The sequence below is a fragment of the Mustelus asterias genome, chromosome 13 (assembly GCF_964213995.1).
Source record: "Mustelus asterias chromosome 13, sMusAst1.hap1.1, whole genome shotgun sequence".
NCBI lineage: Eukaryota > Metazoa > Chordata > Chondrichthyes > Carcharhiniformes > Triakidae > Mustelus > Mustelus asterias.
The window spans coordinates 6,447,303-6,469,370 of NC_135813.1; the positions used below are offsets into that span (position 1 = coordinate 6,447,303).

The 22,068-nt window shown below is 46.6% G+C and overlaps 1 protein-coding gene across 2 annotated transcripts; it reads left to right on the forward strand.

Annotated features, from left to right (window-relative positions):
* Positions 1-46: 46 nt before the first annotated feature.
* On the forward strand, positions 47-17,511 carry LOC144502399 (torsin-1A-like). 2 transcript variants are annotated; one of them, XR_013499334.1, is made up of 6 exons: positions 47-315; positions 3,258-3,523; positions 7,983-8,158; positions 9,765-9,892; positions 13,785-17,034; positions 17,087-17,511. XR_013499334.1 is itself a non-coding variant. In XM_078226266.1 (5 exons), the coding sequence occupies exons 1-5, from the start codon at positions 138-140 to the stop codon at positions 14,036-14,038; spliced, it is 1,002 nt and encodes a 333-aa protein (XP_078082392.1). In that variant the 5' UTR covers positions 47-137; the 3' UTR covers positions 14,039-17,511. The 2 variants fall into 2 exon arrangements, 1 of the variants encoding a protein (XP_078082392.1); XM_078226266.1 differs by having other exon boundaries at positions 13,785-17,511.
* Positions 17,512-22,068: the final 4,557 nt, after the last annotated feature.

Below are 22,068 nucleotides of genomic sequence, written 5' to 3' on the forward strand. Positions count from 1 at the left end.
GGCGGAAGTGACGTTAGTGTTCGCAGGGCGGATGTCAGGTTGACGAGTCTGCTCTGCGGGGCGGAAGTTCTTCGGGTGTCCGGTTCCGGTGGGGATGGGACCGCTTCTGGCTTCTGTGCCGCCGCGCCGCCGTGAGTATGGAGCTCCGGCGCCGGGCGCTGCTGCTGCTGCTTCTCTACCCGGGGCTGTGCGCCGCGCTGGAACCCTTCACTACCTCCGCCTTCCTGGCCGGCGTCGCCTCCGCCACTTATTATTATTTCAACTGCCGCTTCCAGGAATGCTGCACCAAGGATTGGATACCGCTGGATGTGAAAGGTGCGGGGTCAGGGGTCAGAGCCAGGCACAGGGTCAGGGGTCAGAGCCAGGCACAGGGTCAGGGGTCAGAGCCAGGCACAGGGTCAGGGGTCAGAGCCAGGGTCAGGGGTCAGAGCCAGGCACAATGTCAGGGGTCAGAGCCAGGCACAGGGTCAGGGGTTAGAGCCAGGCTCGGGTGTCGGGTCAGTGGGTCAGAGACAGCTCCAAGGTCAAGAGTCAGAGATGGATACAGGTCCTGACACAGGGTGAGGGGGTCAGGGGTCAAATACAGGTTTGGGGTCAGAGCCAGGCATAGGGTCAGAAATAAATGCAGGGTCAGGTGTCAGGTGTAGGGTCAGTCAAAGGGCTTTGAGGGGCGGGCGGGGGGGGGGGGGGGGGGGGGGGGTACCTGTCTGTCTCAGAGCTATTCTTATTTAAAACCTAAAATATGTTGCCCAAGTTGCTTTACTCTCATCAGTATCGATGGTGAAATGCTGCAGCTCTTGTTTGGAAACTTGTCGAGGAATAAGGAAGTGTTTTTTTCTCTGTGCCAGCTGCGGCTGGGTTGGTTTCACCATCACAAGTTCTGGTTCCAGGTCCCACTTCAGGGACTTGAGCACAAAAACCGAGGGGCTGACACTCCGGTGTAATACTCCGTGTGCTCAGCATTGGTAATGTGTTGCCAAAGGTAAACCAGTCTGCCCGCTCGAGTGGATGTCAAAGATCCAGTGGAGGTATTTTGAGCAGGAGAGTTTATCCCCTAAATGTCTTGCCCAATATTTATCCCTCAATTGAACATCACAGAATCAAATTATCTGATTATTATCGCACTGCTGTTTGTGGCAGCATGATGTTCAGAAATTGGCTGTCCTACCTTACACCAATGACTCCACTTCAACACTTAATCAGACGCAAAATGCTTTGAGATGTCCTCTGGTCATGAAAAGCAATTTGTAAAGGCAATTTTTTTTGTATTTTTGTCATTCAGAGCATAGTGTTAATCTCACTAGATTCCTAACTCAGAGGCCCAGACTAATACTTGGGGACACGATTCAAATCATACCATGGCAGCTGGAGGAATTTAAATTTCATTCATTAATCTGGAATAGAAATCTCGTCTCAGCAACGGTGACCATGAGAACCATCTTTGTACTGTAAAATCCATCTAGTTCACTAATGTCCTTCGGGGAAGGAAATCTACCGTCCTTACCCGGTCTGGCCTACATGTGACTCCAGAGCCACAGCAATGTGGTTGACTCTCAACTGCCCTCAGAAATGGCCGAGGAAATCACTCTGCTCAAGCAATTATCATAGAATCACTACAGAGTCTGCACCAACAGCAACCCCACCCAAGCCCTATCTCCGGAGCCCCATGTATTTACCTTGCTAGTCCCCCTAATACTAAGAGGCAATTGGGGATGGCCAATCCATCTAACCCGCACATCTTTGGACTGTGGGAGGAAACCCACGCAGACACGGGGAGAACGTGCAGACTCCACACAGTCACCGAAGGCTGGAATCAAACCCAGGTCCGTGGTGCTCTGAGGCAGCACCGTGTCACCCAATTATGGATGGGTGACAAATGCTGGCCTTGCCACTGACACCCATGAAAGAAATCTTTTCTAAATGGCCAGAGTTTTTTAAGGGCTGTGAACAGGAGGCAGAATGGCTCTGTCAGCAGCAGTTGTTAATGCAGCCACACCACCTGCAAAATCACCGGAGTAGATCTTGCTGGAGCCTGATATCCAGATTAGTCAGACTCTGCTTGCATACTTTTCAGTTGGAAATATTTTTGTGCCATTATTTCCTGGAAACACGAGCTGATAAAGCAGTGAGGGCAATGGGACACCTGCAACTTCAGTGAACAATGGGACCAATTGAGTATCCCCTTAACTGGTGAGTTTCAAAGACAGTAAACAGAGGAGGTAGTGCAAAGGCAGGTGAATTATAGTCAAATCAGGCCCCAAAGAGGAAAATAGAGGAAGCAAAGTAAGAAAAAAAAGTAAAGATGTTAAATGATCTTTACATACATGAATGAGTCCAAAGGTGTGCAGGTTAGGTTGATTGGCCGTGCTAAAATTGCCCCTTAGTGTCCTGAGATGTGTAAGTTAGAGGGATTAGTGGGTAAATGTGTAGGGATATGGGGGTAGGGCCTGGGTGGGATTGTGGTCGATGCAGAGCTGATGGGCCGAATGGCCTCTTTCTGCACTGTAGGGTTTCTATGATTCTATTTCTATGAATGAAATTGAACAGTTTCAATTATTCCCTTTCTGGGCTTGAGATTAATCAGTGATGGATTAAATGTTATGATGTTAAGGTACCTGTGCTATTTATATAGCAAAATTAACATTCTGCAGCTGATTAGAGTTAGATTCCAGGATCTTTCACTGGTGTTTTGAGGATTGTATTCTGTTATTCAAAGGCGGCACAGTGGGACAGTGGTTAACATTGCTGCCTCACAGCGCCAGGGAGCCGGGTTTAAATTCCAGCCCTCGGGGTGACTGTCTGTGTGGAGTTTGCATGTTCTCCCCGTGTCTGTGTGGGCTTTCTCTGGCTGCTCCGGTTTCCTCCCTTAGTCCAAAGATGAGCAGGTTAGGTGGATTGGCCATGCTAAATTGCCTCTTAGTGTCCAGAGATTGTGTAGGTTAGATGGATTAGCCATGTTGAATGTGTGGGATTACGGGGATAGGGTGAGGGAAAGGGCCTGGGTGAGATACTCTGTCAGAGAGTTGGTGCAGTCTCAGTGGACCAAATGGCTGCCTTCTGCACTGTAGGGATTCTATGATTATGTCTGATTATTAGTCATGAATGTTTCTTGCTGGGATTTGCATTGTGTCTCAGATCTGATGCCCTCCCCTGTTCTGGTATCACCTAACATATTAACTGTGCTCCTTTCACCGTTACAAAAATCAATTCTGTCCTGCATCTACAATTACCAATCTATCTGTTCACTTTTAAAACAGGATTAGAAGCTGACTTGAGGGCGCAACTGTTTGGACAGCACATTGCAATTGATGTGATTCCAAAGGCGATTGAAGGATTCTTGAGTAACAAGGACTCGAGGAAGCCCCTCACCCTATCTCTTCATGGCTGGACTGGGATTGGCAAGAATTTTGTCAGTAAAATAATTGCTAAGAGCCTTTATAAAAATGGAATGGACAGTAAATACGTTCACCAGTTTGTGGCCAGCTATCACTTTGCCATTGCTGAACATACCAGCAAGTACAAGGTAATTACCAGCCTCTCGTTGGTCTCTCTAATAATAGTGTCTTTTGCACAGGATTCAGTATTGGAGCAAACTCTCCCAGGTACAGCAAGAGTCACACGGCACGGTGGCACAGCGGTTGGCACTGCTGCCTCGCAGCGCCAGGGACCCAGGTTCGATGCCCGGCTTGGGCCACTGTCTGTGTGGAGTTTGCACGTTCTCCCCGTGTCTGTGTGGGTTTCCTCCGGGTGCTCCAGTTTCCTTCCACAGCCCGTGCTGGTTAGGTGCATTGGCCGTGCTAAACTCTCCCTCAGTGTTACCCGAACAGACACTGGAGTGTGGCGACTCGGGGATTTTCACAGTAACTTCATTGCAGTGTTAATGTAAGCCTACTTATGACTAATAAATAAACTTAATACAGGGTAAGGCTTCTTCTCCATAGTCCCACCAAACCTGGGTTATGTACATTGATCCAGACAGTCTGTGACTGAGACTCCCATGATTTTGCTGCATTGAATTTTTCCACAGGCTTGACATTGGATAGAGTTTCAGCACGGCTGAGCTTTGAGTGACGTCGTGCAGGGCCTCAGTATTTCCTCCCACTTCCGTCCCAGGCCTTGAGCTTCTGCTTGTTTCTCTCCAATGGGATTTCCGTTTGTCTCTCGCCCTCCTTGCCTTCCATCTTCCTTCTATCATGTGACTGCTGAAACTTGCTTTCACACGCCGTCACATCCCCTTTCTCAGCAACTATCTTTCAGCTTTCTGGTCTTAACCACTGCTCCCATTCACACTGGGACCGAAAGTGCCAGTGATGGAGGATAACTCCACCAGAACCAATGGGAGGGGGTGAGGTATAATCTGGGAGCTGGGCAAGGCCTAACTGAACACGACCAGTGGAGTGATCCACATCCTTGGGGTCTACCTACCTGCCTGCCTTCCAGCACGCTTCTGGTCTGTGGGAGCAATCTCCTCTTTGCCAGGTTTTCCATGCTTCCCATCTTTGTGCTGCCATTCCCATTTCCTCTGGACCATCCTGTTTCTTTCCTTGTCCTATTGCTTTGTCATCCATTTTAAAATTAGAAATAGAAACCCTACAGTACAGAAAGAGGCCATTCGCCCATCGAGTCTGCACCGACCACAATCCCACCCAGGCCCTACCCCCATATCCCTACATATTTTACCCGCTAATCCCTCTAATCTACGCATCCCAGGACACTAAGGGGCAATTTTAGCATGGCCAATCAACCTAACCCGCACATCTTTGGACTGTGGGAGGAAACCGGAGCACCCGGAGGAAACCCACGCAGACACGAGGAGAATGTGCAGTGACCCAAGCCGGGAATCGAACCCAGGTCCCTGGAGCTGTGAAACAGCAGTGCTAACCACTGTGCTACCGTGCCGCCCTTTTATTGCTCCTGCTTTCCTCTCTTCCTTCCTGCTCTGCCACCGTTTGCTTAAAAGCCATTAAACCTTCCAATTCTGACCAAAAGCATCACTGTTTCCCTTAGATGCTGCCTTGCCTACCAGTGTTTCCAACATTTCCAGGGTTTTTTTCCTCCTTTATGAAATGCTGTGTGTTGCCTTCAGGTCAATAATATTGAAATGGTGGGGGGTGGTTCGCTAACAAATTAGCTTTGGAGAAGCTGGGGTGATTCTCCTTGGAACAAAGGAGCTTGAAGGGGAGGTTTGATAGAGGTGGACAAGATTCAGGCAGGATTAGATCAGATAGACAATAAAAACCTTTTCCCATTGACTGGTGGTACACAAACTTCTGGCACACAGATTTAAAGTTTTGAGCAAGAGAGGCAGAGGAAATGAAGGTGGTAGATATAGAGATGATGAATGAATTCAAATGGAAATTGAATGAGCGCTTGAAGGAAATGAACTTGCCAGGCAACAGGAATAGAGTGGGAGAACAGGATTGACTACATTGTTTTATAGCGAGCCAGCATTGAATTGATGGTCAGAATGGGTGGCACAGAGGTTAGCATTGCTGACTCTGAGCGTCAGGGACCCGAGTTCGATTCCGACCTTGAATGACTGTGTGGCGTTTGCTCGTTCTCGTCTTTGCGTAGGTTTCCTTCGGATGCTCTAATTTTCTCCCCCAGACCAAAGATATGTGGGTTAGGAGGATTATGGGGATAGGACGGACGGGGAGGCAGTGGTGGGCATGAGTAAGATGCTCCTTCGGAGAGTCGGTGCAGATTCGATGGGCCGAATGGCCTCCTCCTGAACTGCAGTTTGTCTATTTATTTATTCATCACTTATTTGTCACAAGTAGGCTTACATTAGCACTGCAATGAAGTTACTGTGAAAATCTCCTAATCGCCACATTCTGGCTCCTGTTCGGGTAGACTGAGGGAGAATTTAGCATGGCCAATCCACTTAATCACGTCTTTTGGATTGTGGGAGGAAACTGGAGCACCCGGAGGAAACCCACGTAGACACGGGGAGAACGTGCAGACTCTGCACAGACAGTGACCCAACCCAGGTTCTTGGCACTGAGACAGCAGTGCTAACCACTGTGCCCCCGTGCTGCCCTAAGGATTCTAATGTAGGGATTTTAATGGCCTCCTCCTGTGCCATATAGGACTCGGGTGACATTGCCAAGACCCTGCTTGCTCTTTGGGGCATTCAAGGAGGTGGATTCCCATTTTGTGAAATGATTGTGGTACCTGTTTATTTACATTTCTACACTTTCGCAAACACATGCTGCCAAAGGACCTTGCCATGCATATTTTGTAATGTTGTCTCACTCTTAACTGCATGCGAGAGAAATGCTTTGATACCATGAGCTGTCTTGGAGCAAGGTTACTTACACTATAATAGTGAAGCGGTTTTCTGGTTTTGGGTGTAGGGATAGTGCGGTGGGGATTGTGGTGATGGTTAAGACCTAGGGAGAAGGGTCTTCACATTGGCTGATGTTGGGGGTCAGGAGGGACTTTGCCAATGAGTTGGAGTTGGGTCGAGTTATTTGGTGAGGCTCATAGCAAGGGGCCTATCTTGTTGCAAAAAAGATCAATGTACTCAGCAAACAGAGTCTATTTAAACAACCCACTACAGCAAACATGGCTGAAACTGCAGAGTGGTTTCACGACCATAGTGCAGTGGGTGGTGGATAGCTGCATGTAAAATCCTGTGGATAAAATCAATGCCAGTCACTTAGTAATTATCCTGTCAGATCATCTCCATTCTGGCTGGGAATTGCGGTGCTATTATTTATAATTCTAAAAGGGATTGATCAAGTAAATGTAGAACAAATGTTTCCCCCCACTTCTGGGGCAATATCGAACAAGAGGTCGCAGGTGTAGGTTGAGAGGCGGGAGATTTAAAACTGAGATGAGGAGGAACTCAAGAAGGAGATAGATATATTTCTGATTTTTTTTTTAAACTGGGTTTAAGGGGATATGGGGAACAGGTGGGGAGGTGGATTTGAGACCAGGGAGAGATCAGCCATGATCTGATTGATCACGGTAACACAGTGGTTAGCACTGCTGCTTCACAGCTCCAGGGACCTGGGTTCGATTCCCGGCTTGGGTCACTGTCTGTGTGGAGTTTGCACATTCTCCTCGTGTCTGCGTGGGTTTCCTCCGGGTGCTCCGGTTTCCTCCCACAGTCCAAAGATGTGCGGGTTAGGTTGATTGGCCATGCTAAAATTGCCCCTTAGTGTCCTGGGGTGCATAGATTAGAGGGATTAGCGGGTAAAATATGTAGGGATATGGGGGTAGGGCCTGGGTGGGATTGTGGTCGGTGCAGACTCGATGGGCCGAATGGCCTCTTTCTGTACTGTAGGGTTTCTATGATTTCTATGAATGGCGGAGCTGGCTCGAAGAGCTGAATTTTCTGACTTCTGTTCCTAATTCCTCTCTTTCTTTGCAGCTGCTGGCAGAATTGTATGGAAGTGGTGCACCTTCTGGAAATAAATGTTAAACTATCCATGATACTAAAAGTGCATTTCCATGAAAGAATTTCACCAGCGCAATTAAATACTTGCTGCTGAAAATGTGAACTATTTTGTCTCTCGCGAACAATAGGGATATTCCCGATGTGGAAACACCAAGACTGGTGCTATGGATAGAACTGATATTAAAAAATGTGTTTGGCTTTCAGAACTAAGGGTCATAGTTTGAGGATAAGGGCAAATCTTTTAGAACTGAGGGGAGGAGAAATTTCTTCACCCAGAGGGTGGTGAATGTGTGGAATTCACTCCCACAGAAAGTAGTTGAGGCCAAAACTTTGTGTGATTTCGAGAAGAAATTAGGTATCGCTCTTGGGGCGAAAGGGATCAAGGGATATGGGGGGGGAAGAGGGGGATCAGGATATTGAATTCGATGATTCAATTATTCATTTTGAATGTTCCTATCAGCCATGATCAAAATGAATGGCGGAGCAGGCTCGGAGGGCTGAATGGCCTCCTCCCCCTTCTAGTTTCTGTGAGTAAAACATTCTTTTAAAATTTTATTTCCCGAACGGCTGAATTCAGCAACAGCTGCAGGAATGGATTCGTGGGAATGTTACCCTGTGTAAACGGTCCCTGTTTATTTTTGACGAAATGGACAAAATGGCCCCCGAGGTCATCGATTCCATTAAACCGTTCCTGGAATACTACAGCCACCTTGACGGAGTGAGTTACAGAAAGGCCATGTTCATCTTCCTGAGGCAAGTATGAGCTGCTTTCTGGGTATGTTGCAAGTGACGTGTTTTTCTTTTCCACTTCTGTGTTTGAGGGGGTGGAGGGCGGGCAGCACGTCCCAAAATTCACTGGATCTTGCCCAACGAGTGGAAAATGGACTGGAGTTGGCATAGTGGAAGTATCTTGCGGGAGAGAACGTAGGGACTGCATTGGAGTGCGAGTGGGAGGGAAGAGATGTGATAAAAGTTGACTTGAGCAATAGCATTAAGTGGATAATATCAGACCAACTGCCGATTGGACATCTCCCAGTGGGAATGAAAATCGGGAAGGATTATCTAACAGTAACAACTTGCATTTATATAGCAGCCTTAATGTTGTAACATCGAGGCTGGCATTCCAGTATGGTACTGAGGGAGAACCACATTTTTGGAGGTGCCAACCTTTAGATGAGATGTTAAACTGGGCGGACGATGGCCTAGTGGCATTATCACTAGACTATTAATCCAAAAACTCAGCTAATGTTCTGGGGACCCGGGTTCGAATCCCACCACGGCAGATGGTGGACTTTGAAATCAGTAAAAAAATATCTGGAATTAAGAATCTACTGATGACCATGAAACCATTGTCGATTGTCGGAAAAACCCATCTGGTTCACTAATGTCCTTCAGGGAAGGAAATCTGCTGTCCTTACTTAATCTAGACTACTCCAGAGCCATAGAAATGTGGTTGACTCTCAACTGCCCTCGGGCAACTAGGGATGGGCAATAAATGCTGGCCACCCATGTCCCACAGATGAATACAGAAAAAACTGAAACCCTGGCTGCCCACTCGAGTGAACAGCAAAAAGATCCCACGTCACGGCTAGGGGATTTTCACAGTAGTTTCATTGCAGTGTTAAGGTAAGCTTACTTGTGACTAAAAAATAAACTTTGATTTCACAGAAAAGCAGGGGTTAGTTTTAAAGTTTATTTATTAGTGTCACAAGTAGGCTTACATTAACACTACGGTGAAGTTACTGTGAAAATCCCCTCATCGCCACACTCTGGCGCCTGTTCGGGTACACTGAGGGAGTGTACACTTAGCTTGGCCAATGCACCTAACCAGCACGTCTTTTGAACTGTGGGAGGAAACCGGAGCACCCGTAGGAAACCCGCGCAGACACTGGGAGAACGTGCAAACTCCACACAGACAGTGACCCAAGCCAGGAGTCGAACTTCGATCCCTGATGCTGTGAGGCAGCAGTGCTAACCACTGTGCCACAGTACTGCCCAGTGACCTGGCCAATATTTGTCCTCAGTGAAGATCACAAACGCTATTATCTGGTCAGTAGCACACTGCACACAGCAAGCTCCAAGAAACACCCAATAGACACATCCTCTGAATCCGGTTAGCTTTGATTTTTATGCCAGGGTTCCTGTAGTGGGACTCTGACACAAGACCTTGTGACATTAAGCCAAGAGTGCTACCAACACAGGACCTCAACCAGAGAAACCTCTCCTCATTTCCCCTCTAGTCCTTTCGCCAATTACTTAAAATATTTGACCGTTGACTTACTTGTGCTCCCGCTGACACTCTTGCAATAAACGTGAATTAAAGTAAAATGATGCCTGTCTCTACATTCTTTGCGGATAGCAATGCCGGTGGTGAGAAGATAAATGAAGTTGTGCTGAATTTCTGGAACCTGGGGAAGAAAAGAGAAGATATTCAACGGAAAGACCTGGAGGACAGTCTCTCCTTGGAGGTCTTCAACAACAAAAAGAGTAAGTCTTGGTTCAGCATGTTTGGAGCAGGGGATGGAACAGAACTGCAATACATTTGTCTCCACGACACAAATGTGTCCCCTCAAATTCATTTCCGTATTCAACTTTGCTGGAAATGCCTGCAGTACCTTATGCTGCCGCTTTACAGCTCCTTCCTCCACTTATTTTTGGTACATTGAAGATCCTGTAAATGGCTCTTTTTGTTTCAAATTCTACTCCTGGAATCCTACAGGGCAAATGGAGGCCATTCGGCCCATCGAGTCTGCACTGACCACAATCCCACCCAGGCCCTGTCCCCATAACCCCATGCACCTACCCTAACTAGTTCCCCCTGACACTAAGGGGCAATTTAGCATGGGCCAATCCACACATCTTCGAGCTGTGGGAGGAATCCGGAGCACCCGGAGGAAACCCACACAGACACGGGGAGAATGTGCAAACTCCACACACAGTGACCCAAGCCGGGAATCGAACCCGGGTCCCTGGCGCTGTGAGGCAGCAGTGCTAACCACTGTTGTCTTTTCCTGAATATTTGGTTAATTCACAGTAACTTTATTTGGGTGTTAATGTAAGCGTACTTGTGATACTAATGAATAAACTGAAACTAATATGAAAGTAAAAAGGTGTCCCTAGTTTTCAAAGATTCTGAATGAGAAGTTTGTGACCATCAGTCCAAGTACCAGATTTTCGGGTACTGTCAGGGTATGTTTATCTGCCAGGCTGAAAACATGCTGATGTTATTACTTTGCCCATTTATAAAACTACAGTGTTCCAGCACATCCGGCCTCTTAGAAAGAGTTATCGAATTCGTCCCCACCCTTTCCCTGCATTTCTTTTTCTCTCTTCAAGCATCCTCCACATGAAAATTGGACATATGTTTGGAAAGGAAACATTTGCAGGGCTTTGTGAAAAGAGCAGGGCTGGGTAGATGTATCGAAGAGCTGGCACTGTCCCAAGATGTGCGGGTTAGATGGATTTGCCATGGGAAATGTGAGGGGATACTGGGATAGGATGGGGGAGTGGGCCTGGCTAAGTTACTCGGTCGGTACAGACTTGATGGGTCAAATGACCTCTTCTGCACTCTAGGGATTCTATGAATAGCCAGGCTTGGTCTGACAAGTAACATTCGTCCCATCACAGTTTAAAGATTATTTATTAGTGTCACAAGTAGGCTTACATTATCACTGCAATGAAGTTACTATGAAAATCACTTAGTCACCACACTCCGGCGGCACCTGTTCGGATACACTGAGGGAGAATTTAGTCTGGCCTATGCCCCCTAACCAGCACGTCTTTCGCACTGTGGGAGGAAACCCACGCAGACATGGGGAGAACGTGCAGACTCCACGTACAGTTACCCAAGCTGGGAATTGAACGCAGGTCCCTGGTGCTGTGAGGCAGCAGTGCTAACCACCGTGCCACCCGTGCTACATTTAAGGCTTCCATCGCTGAATCCCCACTATCAGCACCTGGGGGTTGCCATTGACCGGAGACCGAACTGGACTAGCCCTATAACTACTGTGGCTACCAGAGCAGGACAGAGGCTGGAAATTCTGCAGTGCCTCCCTGACTCCCCAGCCATCATTTACTAGGCACAAGTCAGGAATGTGATGGAATGCTCCCCATTGGCCTGAATGAGTGCAGTTCCAACAACAATCAAGAAGCTTGACACCAGCCCAGGACAAAGCAGTCCGCTTGATTGGCACCTCTTCCTCAAAGGCTCACTTTGTCCACCGCTGTGAACAGTGGTAGCCATGTGTACCATCTATAAGATGCACTGCAGAAACTCACCACTTTTCAATGCCACAGCCGCTAGCATGCAGGAGGACAACGGCAGCAGATATCTGGGAACACCACCAACTGCAGGTTCCATTTCTAAGTCACACAACATCCTGACTTGGAAATATAGCAGCCGTTCTTCCACTGTCGACTGGATCAAAATCTTGGAACCCCCTCCCTAACAGCACTGTGGGTGTACTTGCACCACACGGACTCTAGCGGGTTCAAAAAGGCAGCTCACCACCTTCTCGAGCGTAATTATCAAGTTTGTCATTCGAGGAGAGATTAAGCTGGTTAGGATTCTATTTACTGGAGTTTAGAAGGGTGAGAGGGGATCTCACAGAAACTTATAAAATTCTAACCGGGTTAGTCAGGGTTGATTCAGAAAGAATGTTCCCGATGGTGGGGGGAGTCCAGAACTAGGGGTCATAGTTTGAGGATAAGGGGGTAAACCTTTTAGAACTGAGGTGAGGAGGAATTTCTTCACCCAGAAGGTGGTGAATGTGTGGAATTCACTACCACAGAATGTAGTTGAGGCCGAAATGTTGTGTGATTTCAAGAAGAAATTAGATATAGCTCTACAAGGAGAAGTGGCTAGATGGGTGGAGAACTGGCTTGGCCATAGGAGACAGAGGGTAGTGGTCGAAGGGTCTTTTTCCGGCTGGAAGTCTGTGACCAGTGGTGTTCCGCAGGGCTCTGTACTGGGGCCTCTGCTATTTGTGATATATATAAATGATTTGGAAGAAGGCGTAACTGGTGTAATCAGCAAGTTTGCGGATGACACGAAGATGGCTGGACTTGCGGATAGCGAAGAGCATTGTCGGGCAATACAGCAGGATATAGATAGGCTGGAAAATTGGGCGGAGAGGTGGCAGATGGAGTTTAATCCGGATAAATGCGAAGTGATGCATTTTGGAAGAAATAATGTAGGGAGGAGTTATACAATAAATGGCAGAGTCATCAGGAGTATAGAAACACAGAGGGACCTAGGTGTGCAAGTCCACAAATCCTTGAAGGTGGCAACACAGGTGGAGAAGGTGGTGAAGAAGGCATATGGTATGCTTGCCTTTATAGGACGGGGTATAGAGTATAAAAGCTGGAATCTGATGATGCAGCTGTATAGAACGTTGGTTAGGCCACATTTGGAGTACTGCGTCCAGTTCTGGTCGCCGCACTACCAGAAGGACGTGGAGGCGTTGGAGAGAGTGCAGAGAAGGTTTACCAGGATGTTGCCTGGTATGGAGGGTCTTAGCTATGAGGAGAGATTGGGTAAACTGGGGTTGTTTTCCCTGGACAGACGGAGAATGAGGGGAGATCTAATAGAGGTGTACAAGATTATGAAGGGTATAGATAGGGTGAACAGTGGGAAGCTTTTTCCCAGGTCGGAGGTGACGATCACGAGGGGTCACGGGCTCAAGGTGAGAGGGGCGAAGTATAACTCAGATATCAGAGGGACGTTTTTTACACAGAGGGTGGTGGGGGCCTGGAATGCGCTGCCAAGTAGGGTGGTGAAGGCAGACACGCTGACATCATTTAAGGCTTACCTGGATAGTCACATGAGCAGCCTAGGAATGGAGGGATACAAGCGATTAGTCTAGTTGGACCAAGGAGCGGCACAGGTTTGGAGGGCCGAAGGGCCTGTTTCCTGTGCTGTACTGTTCTTTGTTCTCTTGGGGCGAAAGGGATCGAGGGATATGGGAGGAAGGGAGGATCAGGATATTGAATTCGATGATCAGCCATGTTCATAATGGCAGAGCAGGCACAAAGGGCCGAATGGCCTCCTCCTGCTTCTAGTTTCTATGTTTCTATTTATCCCTCAACCAATGTCAGTAATTGTATTTCAGTTTGGGGGAGCCAGATGTGCTCAAAACATCTGCTGCGTTTCATCTGTTATAACAGTGACCATACACTAATTAAAAAATACTTCATTGGCTGCTTTGAGGCACGCTGAGATTGTAAAAGGTGCTATATAATTGCAAGAGCTGTATTTATATTGCTGCAATATGCAATTTATTTTGGCAGGATGAACCAAAGTTTTTTTTTTAATACCCGAGCAGCCCGTGAACGAGTTGCATGAATCTGACTGAGATCCACTTTGTTTCTATTTCCACAGGCGGATTCTGGCACACCAATCTCATCGACAAAAACCTAATAGACTACTTTATTCCTTTTCTGCCATTGGAGTACAGGCACGTCGTGATGTGTGCGAAAGCTGAAATGCAAGCGAGGCATTTGAAAGACGTTGACGAAGTGGCCATCAAAGTGGCCAAGGAGGTGGTGTACTTTCCAAAGGAGCAGAGGGTCTTTTCCACCAAAGGCTGCAAGACCGTGGCTGCAAAAGTGGATTATTGGACAACCGAACTTTAAACAAAAATGAGGAGCTTTGCCTTTTATTTTTTTACGTAAATCCCTTTACAAATCATGGTGGGGGCAAATTAGATGATTTTATTCCTTTTCGACTGAAGAAATTCAACCCGAGCTGCTTACATAAATGACAGACAGTGAGGTGGCACAGTGGTCAGCACTGCTGCCTCACAGCGCCGGGGACCCGGGTTCAATTCCGCCCTCGGGTCACCCTCTGTGTGGAGTCTGCATGTTCTCCTTCTGTCTACGTGGGTTTCCTTCCGGGTACTCCGGTTTCCTCCCACAGCATCAGCGACCTGGGTTCAATTCTGGCCTCGGGTCACTGTCTGTGTGGAGTCTGCACTTTCTTCCCATGTCTGCACAGGTTTCCTCCGGGGGATCGGGTCTGGGTGGGATTATTGTCGGTGCAGGCTTGATGGGCCGAATGGCCTCCTGCATTGTTGGGATTCTATTCTATGACTTGATGCTGGAGTTTCCTGAGCTTTTAGGTCTCTTCTGCCTTTTTTATGTGACCCTTTTAACTGGTGACTACTTGATTGAATGTAACTCCAGGGTTATTACCCAGATGGATGTTTCAAGCACATATGAGGTAGCGAAACTCCTAATTATGGGGAATGCTGAGTCTGAAAAAAAAATCTCTAGTTTCATTTTATGTGAAGTTAGCAGTGACGTCCACACATTGAGAAAATGTACTTAATTTTTTTTTATAAAGGATATTTTTGATGGTTATCTGTGCGAGTCTGTGGAACAGACCGCACTCACAGGGCTCAGTTATTCTCCAGAATAACTTTGCAAGACTCTAATTAGGTCATGGCAGCATTACCAGCAATTAGCTTGCAATTAATAACTTGTGTTTACTAATTTTGTTACGTATCTGGATAGTGCAATTGTACAAGCTGCCAGTGAGTTCGAAAATTACTCAACGAGATTCATTACCATAACTAACATTTGGGCAGCTGTACTGAAGGAAAGGAGGAATGTTACGGAGAAACCGGTTTTAATGTTCATGTACTTAACAGAAGAAATGGAATCAAGAAAAGACCATTCGGCCCATTGAGTCTGCTCTGCTATTCAACGTGATCATGGCTAATCTTCACCTTCAACTCCACTTTCCTTCCTGAATATTGGAAGTGTCAGCCTAGATTTCTGTACTCAAGTCTTTGAGAGAATCTTATCCCGGGGCAGCACAGTGGTTAGCACTGTTACCTCACAACGCCAGGGGCCCGGGTTCGATTCCCGGCTTGGGTCACTGTCTTTGCGGAGCCTGCATGTTCTCCCCGTGTCTGCGTGGGGTTCCCTCCGGGTACTCCAGTTTCCTCCCGCAGTCCGAAAGACGTGCTGGTTAAGTGCATCAGCCGTGCTACATTCTCCATCGGTGTACATTCTCCGCCGGGGTGTGGCGACTAGGGGATTTTCACAGTAACTTCATTGCAGTGTTAATGTAAACCTACTTGTGACACTAATAAACTTTTTTTTTAAAAAACCTTGTGACTCCGAGGCAAGAGTGTTACCAACTAAGCTACGGCTGACGCTGCCATGTCTTCAATGAGCCCCTGCCTGGAGTGAGCATTTAACATCTGTGACAACCACAAATTGGAAGTGAAACTGGATTTGACCTTTCAGACAAGCTTGGTTTGATCACCGAGGGACGGGCAACAACAACTGTTATTTATGGAGCATCTTTAACACAGCTAAATTGTTCTGGGTGCTTCCCCAGGGCATTATAAATCAAAACGTGACACCAAGGCGCATGAGATCTTAGGGAAGATGCCCAAAAGGGTTTAGAGGAGGCAAGTATTGACTCTGTCCTGCGGAGTTGTTAGACCATAGATCTTGTATCCCACATTGCACAGTGGTTGAGAAAAAGCTTTGCTTAATTCCGCTTGTCAGCATCAAGTTGGCAATAGTGTGCAGTGCAAAATCAAGAAAAGACCATTCGGCCCATTGAGTCTGCTCTGCTATTCAACGTGATGGCTAATCTTCGCCTTCAACTCCACTTTCCTTCCTGAATATTGGAAGTGTCAGCCTAGATTTCTGTACTCAAGTCCGTGAGAGAATCTTATCCTGGGGCAGCACAGTGGTTAGCACTATTGCCTCTCAATACCAGGGGCCCAGGTTCGATTCCCGGCTTGGGTCACTGTCTGTGCGGAGCCTGCATGTTCTCCCCGTGTCTGCGTGGGTTTCCTCCGGGTACTCCAGTTTCCTCCCGCAGTCCGAAATACACTGCAAAATCACTGAGAATATGATAGAAACTTTTGGGGCTTCTTGATGTCCTTCATGGGTCTATATGATTAATAATGATTTGCTACTTTATGTTTTGGAGTACCTATCCCAGTCGGTTGAGTATTTGCATTGGAATAAAGGTGTTTAAAAATTCCGTGTGATAAATGATCATTTTAAGATGAGCAAAAATATTTAATCAGTCTGTAGTCTTGTAGGAAAATGTTCTTTGCATTGGGTAATGCCCTGCCTTTTCTCTGCTGAATTCAGTCTGGATTTAGCTTGGATCAATGGGATAAATTCTCTTTTTCTCTCCATCTGTATATATCGCTCTCTCTCTCTCTCTTGTGCGTTCTCTTGCTCTCATATGTGCTTCTCTCTTGCAACGTCTTTCTCTCTTGCTATCCATCTGTTTGGCTCTTTCTTGCGCTCATGCTTATTGTGCTTGCTGTGTCTTTTGCCTTTTAGCTCACACATGCCAAATACAAAAGTTTCAGTAACATTAGACTAGATCCCAGTGGCTTTGGCTCCACAATAACTTTGCACTAAAGAGTTTGTACAGCCTAAGTTTGAATGATGGGAAATGTCCCATGGAGCAGGTGTTACAGAATCTTCTCCAATGATCACTGTACTTAAATAGTTTTTGTCTCCACTGATTGTATATTGTTTGTGGCCAAAATTCACCGAAAAGAAATAAAGCTTCTGACCGGGAAATCCAGTAGTGAAACAAACAGGTGCAATACAGGGAATGGAAGAGTTGGAAGTCTAAAGATGTGCAGGTTAGGTGAATTGGCCATGTTAAATTGCCCCTTACTGTCCCAAGATGTGTAGGTTAGGTGAATTGGCCATGCTAAATTGCCTCTTAGTGTCCTAAGATGTGTAGGTTAGGGGAATTAACTGTGGTAAATGTGTGGGGTTACGGGGGTAGGGCATGGGAGAGGGCCTGAGTAAGAGACACTCAGAGTTGATGCAGACTGGATGGGCCGAATGACCTCCTTCTGCACTGTAGGGATTCTAAGCAATCTCTTTTTCTGATGGGATATTTGATGCTGACACTGGGTGTCAAAAAGAAGAAACCTATCAGACTAATAACTTTGGAATTTATTTTTTGTGACAATCTTGGTCTTTAGTTTGTTGATTTTTGAGTGATGAATAACACTTGATCCTGCTTTTAACTTTGTTGCTATTTTTTTAACCCAAATTTGTGAACAATTTGACTCATGTTTTCATTTTAAAATAAAAGCTATACAACACTATTCTGGCTGCGCTGAGTTTATTTACTGTAGGAGGGGGTCACACTATTTATCATTTTTTAAATATTTGTCTATGGATTGTGGGCATCACTGGCTACACCTGCATTAATTACCCTTGAGGAGTCATGGAGTTTTACAGCACAGAAATAGGCCCTTCAGCCCATTGTGTATGTGCCAGCCATCAATCACCTATTAATTCTAATCCCAATTTCCAGCGCATAGTCCATAGTCTTGTATAGTACAGCATTTCAAGTGCACATCTAAATTCTCCTTGTATGTTGTGACGATTCCTGCCTCTCCCAGTCTTTTAGGTAGTGAGTTCCAGATCCGCCCCTCGGTGAAAAAGATTTTGCTCAAATCCACTCTAAATCTCCTGCTCCTCACATTAAATTGATGCCCCCTGGTTATTGACCCCTCTACTAAGGGGAAAAGTGTCTTCCTATCCATCCTATATGTCCCTCATAATTTTGTACACCTCAATCAAGTCTCCTCTCGTCCTTCCCTGCTATAAGGAGAACAACTCCAGCCCAATCAGCCTCTCTTCACAGCTGAAACTCTCCAGTCCAGGCAACACCCTGGTGAATCTCCTCTGCACCCCCCTCCTGTGCAATCACATCCTTTTTATAGTGTGGTGACCAGAACGGCACACAGTACTCGAGCTATGGCCTAATGAGCGTTTTATACAGCTCCATCATCACCTAACCATAATGAAAGGGTTGACGTATGAGGAGAGATTAAACAGTTTGGGTTTATACTCGCTGGAGTTTAGGAGGATGAGAGGGGATCTGATCAAAAATATATAACATTTTAAAAGGGATTGACAAACCAAATGTTTCCTCTTGAGGCAATCTAGAACAAGAGGTCACAGGTATAGGTTGAGAGGTGGTAGATTTGAAACTCAGGTGAGGGGGAGCTACTTCTCGCAGAGGGCGGTGAATTTGTGGAACTCGCTGCCCCATAGCGCGGTGGAATCTGAATCGTTGAATGGTTTCAAGGAGGAGATAGATACATTTCTGATTTAAAAAGGGGTATGGGGAATAGGTGGGGGCGGTGGATTTGAGACCGGGGAGAGATCAGCCATGATCTAATTGAATGGCGGAGCAGGCTCGAAGGGCTGAATTTGCCTACTTCTGCTCCTATGTTAACTTCCCTGCTCTTATATTCTATGCCTCTGCTAATAAAGGCAAGTATTCCATGTGCCGCCTTAACCACCTTATTTACCAGTCCTGCTGCCATCAGAAATCTTTGAACGTGGACCCCAAGGGTCCTCTGTACTTCCTGGTGTCCTACCGTGCGTTGTGTATTCCCTTGCCTTGTTAGTTCTCCCAAATTGCATCACCTTACACTTTTCAGTGTTAAATTACATTTGCCACTGTTTTGCCCATCTGACTAGTCTGTCTATATTGTCCTGTAATCTAAGGCTTTCCTCCTCACTATTTACCACATCACCAATTTTCATGTCATCTGCGAACTTACTGATCCTACTCCGTACATTCCCACCTTGATCAATAACGTACAGCAAGGGACCCAGCATCAATCCCTGCGGTACACCAACGGATCCAGGCTTCCATTCACAACAATGGATACAGGCTTCCCATCACAAAAAAGGTGTAGTGGGTTGCCATCTTGAAACAGCTGCAGACCAGGTACTGTAGGGTCCATTCATTCCTCTGAATAGATGGAGACGGCACTGATATGAAATTGAATTTCTTTTCATAGAATCATAGAAACCCTACAGTGCAGAAAGAGGCCATTTGGCCCATCGAGTCTGCACCGACCACAATCCCACCCAGGCCCTACCCCCATATCCCTACATATTTACCCATTAATCCCTCTAACCTATGCATCTCAGGACACTGGGGCAATTTTAGCATAGCCAATCAACGTAACCCGCACACCTTCGGACTGTGGGAGGAAACCGGAGCACCCGGCGGAAACCCACGCAGACACGAGGAGAATGTGCAAACTCCACACAGGCAGTGACCCAAGCCGGGAATCGAACACAGGTCCCTGGAGCTGTGAAGCAGCAGTGCTAACCACTGTGTTACCGTGCCACCCAGGCACAGGTCTTAAAATTAACACATTACAGAAAGCGAAAAGAAACTGGAGAGATCGAGACAGTACTGTACTGATTAAAGCAGCAGTCAAACAGACTCTGGACCAATCTAACTAAACGTAGAACTGTGACTACAATATACGTTAATTCTTATCTGTATTATTGAAACTGCTCGGCACATGCTGTCTCCAGCTGCAAAAATCATTTGCAATTGTGGGGTTTATGGAAAACCTTTTGGTTTATGAGAAAGCCGGTTTTGCTTGCATTGTGCTTTCAAAAAATGCAGTCAAATGCTCTAGCTAACCCAGCATGCCTGCTGAGCCTTAAATCGTGGTCAAGTTAGTTGACTTTTTAAGTTTAGCATTTAAATGTAATTGCACAGGTGGAAATATCTTAAAATTAAGTCTTTGCATTAATAAAGCAAACTGAGCTAAGCATACATAGGAGTCCTCCGTACACCCACAGTGCTATCAGGGAGGGAGTTCCAGGATTTTGACTCCATGATAGTGAAGGAACGGCGATATATTTCAAAGTCAGGATGGTGAATGACTTGGGGAACATCACTACCTGGAGATTCCCACCAAGTCATTCACCTGCTCTTGGCTTTCTAGATGGTAGTGGCCGTGGGTTTGGAAGGTGCCGTCTGAGGTGAGTCCCTGCAGTGTATCTTATAGATGATACACATGGCATGGTGTTAAGGGTAAGATCCTGGCATGGATAGAGGATTGGTTGACTGGCAGAAGGCAGAGAGTGGGGATAAAGGGGGTCTTTCTCTCAGGATGGTAGCCGGTGACTAGTGGTGTGTGTTGTGCCTGCCGCACAGTCTGTTTTAATCCTTATACGGTGGACAGATAACTGCAGGTAGACGTCTTGTTAGTACAACCAATATTTATTTAAGGCACACAATCAATAATCATCCACCCAACCAACAATAAGTTATCTTTACAGAGAATACGAGAGTTCAAGTCCAATACAAAACCTTGACTTAACTTTGCGTGACTGGGAAGTACCCAAGCAGATATTGGCCTTTATCTGTGCGCTGGTCTCGGTCGTCCTCTGCCTAGTCTGGTCCTTTGGTCTGGTCTGGCACTCTGGCTCTGGTCTTCCCTCCTTCTCGGGTGTGGTGGCTCTCCTCGTGCTGGTTGTCGCTGGCGACAGTCACCATTGTTGTAGCTCGTTCATGGGGTCAGAGAAAGAGAGAGATTCTTGGTTGTGCAGCACCCTTTATACCCCATTGGGTTTCGCGCTCCTTTTGGCCATTGCCAATCAATCGATCTGGACTTGATCACCCTGATCGATAAAGTCCAATCGGGTGCTGCCACACCAATCTCTGGGTGTGTCCCCAACGGCCATGTCTGCAGGTGCTGGGGGCACGTAGGGTTCACACCTCCCTCCCAAATAAGGGGTTACGGCGCCCTTATGTTTGGTAAACAACCCAGTTTGACCAGAAAGTCTCTTTTGTCCTGGAGATGACCCATATCCTGTGTATTCACCCGTCTGGGTTGCAGCCTGTTTATCTCTGTCTTTTAGGCTGCAACCTGTCATTTTAGTTCTTGCCCAATTGTCCCAGAGTGCTTTACACATCGCCATTTTAGATGGCCCGTTTGGCCACATGTACCTCAGGGATCAGTTCTGGAACCACAACTTTTCACAATATACATTAACAATTTGGAGGAAGGAACTGAAGGCACTGTTGCTAAGTTTGCAGATGATACAAAGATATGTAGAGGGACAGGTAGTATTGAGGAAGCAGGGAGGCTGCAGAAGGACTTGGACAGGTTAGGAGAGTGGGCAAAGAAGTGGCAGATGGAATACAATGTGGAAAAGTGTGAGGTTATGAACTTTGGAAGGAGGAATGGAGGCAGAGACTATTTTCTAAGTGGGAAAATGCTCAGGAAATCAGAAGCACAAAGAGACTTGGGAATCATTGTTCAAGATTCTCTTAAGGTTAACGTGCAGGTTTCAGTTGGCAGTTAGGAAGGCAAATGCAATGTTAGCGTTCAGTTTGAGAGGGTCAGAATACAAGAGCAGGGATGTACTTCTGAGGCTGTATAAGGCTCTGGTCAGACCCCATTTGGAGCACTGTGAACAGTTTTGGGCCCCATATTTAAGGATGTGCTGGCCTTGGAAAGGGTCCAGAGGAGGTTCACAAGAATGATCCCTGGAATGAAGAGCTTGTCGTATGAGGAACGGTTGAGGACTCTGGGTCTGTACTTGGAGTTTAGAAGGATGAGGGGAGATCTTATTGAAACTTACAGGGTACCGCGAGGCCTGGATAGAGTGGACGTGGAGAGGATGTTTCCACTCGCAGGAAAAACTAGGACCAAAGTGCATAACCTCAGGCTAAAGGGATGATTCTTTAAAACGGAGATGATGAGGAATTTCTTCAGCCACAGAGTGGTAAATCTGTGGAACTCTTTGCTGCAGAAGACTGTGGAGGCCAGGTCATTGAGTGTCTTTAAGACAGAGATAGATAGGTTCTTGATTAATAAGGGGATCAGGGA